Raw genomic sequence first — 3,572 nt, forward strand, 5'->3', positions numbered from 1 at the left:
GTGTGTGTGTGTGTGTTTGAGAGAGAAAGAGAGAGAGAGAGTGTGTGTGTGTGTGTTTGAGAGAGAAAGAGAGAGAGAGAGTGTGTGTGTGTGTGTTTGAGAGAGAAAGGGAGAGAGTGAGAGTGTGTGTGTGTGTGTTTGAGAGAGAAAGAGAGAGAGAGAGTGTGTGTGTGTGTTTGAGAGAGAAAGGGAGAGAGTGAGAGTGATCTTATGTTACGAGCAGAAGGGGAAACTTCAAACAAACCCACATCTGCTCTGAAACACGGCGGCTCCAGACAGCGGCTGCGCGTTTTGTACCAACGCGTGTCCTAAACTGGATTATTCGGGAGATTATTACCACATTATTGTTTTTGATATGTATTTATTTTTCGGAAAAGTTTCCCGTTGCGGTCTGTGGGTGCGGGGCAGGTGAAGAAGAGGACGAGGAGTCTCTGTATCTTTGAGAAATAACGGGAGCCACTGATTGATTATTATTATGAGCGCGGATTGACGATGACAGCGAAACGAAAGTCTCTCACACTGACACTCAGACGATCGTTCAGCGAGCAGCTCAGAGAATCCACGTCCAAAGCTTGGGATTTATTGTGGAAAAGTGTCAGAGAGAGACGACTGGCAGGTTAGTGACACTGAAGTAAAGTTCACGCGCTCTGCGTTACAGCGCACGCTGACAGTGATGTGATGACGTGCACAGCGTGAGAACAAAACGTTTGCATTTATTTATTGTCTTGACCTTATTGAGCATCGTTGCTGACGCTTCAAGTTGCTTAATCTTTGCATTAGCTTTAGGGGTTTGGAATAATACAATAGGAAAGACTGAGACTAGTTGTCACACCTTTTAGCCTACTAAATATAGCCTAAATATTTCGATGTTGTAAATAATCAAGATTATTAGAGTACATTGGTTACAAGAAAGTACTATTTAAGTCTGTCTACTTCAATTAGTTGTGAAATTCATTCATTGCTGGGTTAAATTTGCTTCTGCGCCACGAAGTAGCCTATTTTTCAGTCTATTGTAGATTTTGCATTGAAATTTAAACGGTAAAACGATTAGGCTACAGCAAGGTAGCAACATATCAAAATGTTGTTTTAGCCAATTAACGTGGCACTTTTTACGTTTATAATATAATTTGAAACACATTTAACAACGTGTTTCAGTATAATTCAGTAGGGGTGTGTGTATAGGCCTATATATATATATATATAATAAAATATATATATGAAGAGTTCAGATGCGAAAGCCTCTAAGTGCCGTCTGAAATTTTCTTCTTAGCAGCACATTTGTTTTCAATATTACCATTTTTATCAGGCTTCTATGTTTAGGTTCAGAAACATAGAAGGGGAGTTTTGCATAATCAGTCTTCCACTAGTCTACTCTCAGCATTTTATTTTTGTGCGTTTAAGTGTGAATTTACTGGCAGATATGCTGAACACTTTTAGAAAATGCTATTAACATCTATAAACTTCTAAATCTACGGTGGCCGTGAAGTGCAAAGCAAATCACAATTCTGAAAACAAAATAACAAATTACAAACGCAAATGCAAGTCTAAAAAACAAAATAACAATTCAGAAAGCACAACAACAAGTCAAAAAACATTATAACAACTCAGAAAACACAACGACAAATCCGAAAACAAATGAACAAGTCAGAAAACACAACGACAAATCAGACAAACCCGGAAGAGGTAGGTACTTTCCTTAATTTTTATTGAAAATAAATGCCTTTACGATGTGATACGAGATTTGAAAAGGGAGGAAAAAAAGTTCAGCAAAAGGTGGGATTGAACCCTGGTCGATCGCGTCAAAATCCCAACGACTAGCACTTATCCATCTGTGCCACTAGAGCTGATGGTTTGCAGCCACTTTTAACTAAATGTAAATAGACACTCCATATTTTTTGATTGACAGATGCCTCGTCCAGTCAGCGGTGAGTAATCCCAAACCAATGGCGCTGTCTCAAACTACACCTACCTTTTCCAGTTTGTCTGATTTGTCATTGTGTTTTCAGATTTGTTCATTTGTTTTCGGATTTGTCGTTGTGCTTTCTGACTTATTTTGTTTTCGAATTTGTCATTGTGTTTTCTGACTTGTTATAATGTTTTCTGAATTGTTGTTGTGCTTTCTGAATTGTTATTTTGTTTTTTAGACTTGCATTTGCGTTTGTAATTTGTTATTTTGTTTTCAGAATTGTGATTTGACTGCACTAAAACGTTCACCGTAAAAAACACTAGTAATCACTTTTCATATTGGAGCTTTATTTTTCTCTTAGAGTGCTTTATGGTGGTCCATCTATTTGTTTTATTGGACAGTAATTAAAAATCTTTAACAGCTTGTATATTTGTCTTGTTCAAGGTTCTTTGTTTATTTGGGCACATGATGATCCGGCTGCCATGGGTATTGTGATGAAATGTTGAGGCATTGTTGGCATGCTTATCAGGTTCATTTCCATATGTATTTCAGAGATGTGATGTGATGTGCTGTGTAGGTGGCAGTCATGTGCACGTTCTGGCCTGACTGTTTATACACATGCCAAACAATGAGGAGCTCTTTGAGGCATGACGGTGGAGAGCTCAGTGTGGCTCCCAAGAGGGATATATTTCAGTCTTACTTGAGCCTCTATTAAAAGTTCAACCATGAAGGATATTCTGGCAGATAGAGCTCCACCTTTTAGTTTTGTCCTTCAAAAGAAGGTTTATTGTTGAAAGCTTTGGACAAACTGAAAATGACTGTTTATAGTAATATTCAAAAGTTTGGGGTCAGTAAGATTTTTAAATGTTTTTGAAAGAAGTCTCTTATGCTCAGCAAAGCTGTGTTTATTTGTTAATAAATACAGTTAAAAACAGCACTATTATAAAATAGCTATTATTACAATTTAAAGTAACTCTTTTCTTTAAAATGTAAATTATTCCTGTGATGGCAAAGCTGAATTTTTAGCATCATTATTCTAGTCTTCAGTGTCACATGATCCTTCAGAATCTTTCTAATATGCTGATTTGCTGCTCAAGAAACATTTTTTATCAATATTGAAAACGTCTCTAGGTTACGTATGTAACCATGGTTCCCCGAGGAAACGAGATGCTGCGTCGAGATTCGCTTTGGGAACGCCCTTGCGTGACCGCGTTCTGAAGCACGTGTCAAATCCGTCCAATGGAGCAGCGAGACGTCACGAGCAGGGTGACATAAGCACCAGAAAGCATAAAAGCGCATCCGGCCGGGTGCCACCCAGCTTCGATGAAGTAGCGCCTGCAGGGATGCAGGGAGTATGGCAAAGAGACGCAGCGTCTCGTTCCCTCGGGGAACCATGGTTACATACGTAACCTAGAGACGTTCACCTTCAGGAACTCGAGCTGCGTCGAGATTCGCTTTGGGCAACAGCGGGACCGCTGCGAGCGGGACCGCGAGTAACCGCAGCGCGGGCTTCTGAACCGTGAGAGAGAGAGAGAGCCGTGGATCTAGCAGGTGAGGACCAAGAAAAAGACGAGCCCGTCTCGGTTCCCTCCGCTAAATCCACCCGCGATCCCCACGACAACAGTCTGCGCTGTGCCTCGGCAACACCGGGAGCGCTGCCACCGGG

At 40.5% G+C, this 3,572-nt stretch overlaps 1 protein-coding gene across 4 annotated transcripts in view; it reads left to right on the forward strand.

Moving 5' to 3' along the window:
- stard13b (StAR related lipid transfer domain containing 13b) overlaps nucleotides 1-3,572 on the forward strand; it is an 89,768-nt gene that overhangs the window by 40,602 nt on the left and 45,594 nt on the right. Inside the window, exon 1 of one of the 4 annotated variants that reach the window (XM_016274847.1) lies at nucleotides 160-616. The exons of the other annotated variants lie outside the window; for them this stretch is intronic. Coding sequence (XP_016130333.1) covers nucleotides 493-616 — 124 coding nt within the window. The 5' untranslated portion in view covers nucleotides 160-492. Of the gene's footprint in view, nucleotides 1-159; nucleotides 617-3,572 lie in introns of those variants that run through there. 4 annotated transcript variants of the gene reach the window in all.

Source organism: Sinocyclocheilus grahami, unplaced genomic scaffold (assembly GCF_001515645.1).
Source record: "Sinocyclocheilus grahami isolate Dianchi unplaced genomic scaffold, SAMN03320097.WGS_v1.1 scaffold6.1, whole genome shotgun sequence".
Lineage (NCBI taxonomy): Eukaryota > Metazoa > Chordata > Actinopteri > Cypriniformes > Cyprinidae > Sinocyclocheilus > Sinocyclocheilus grahami.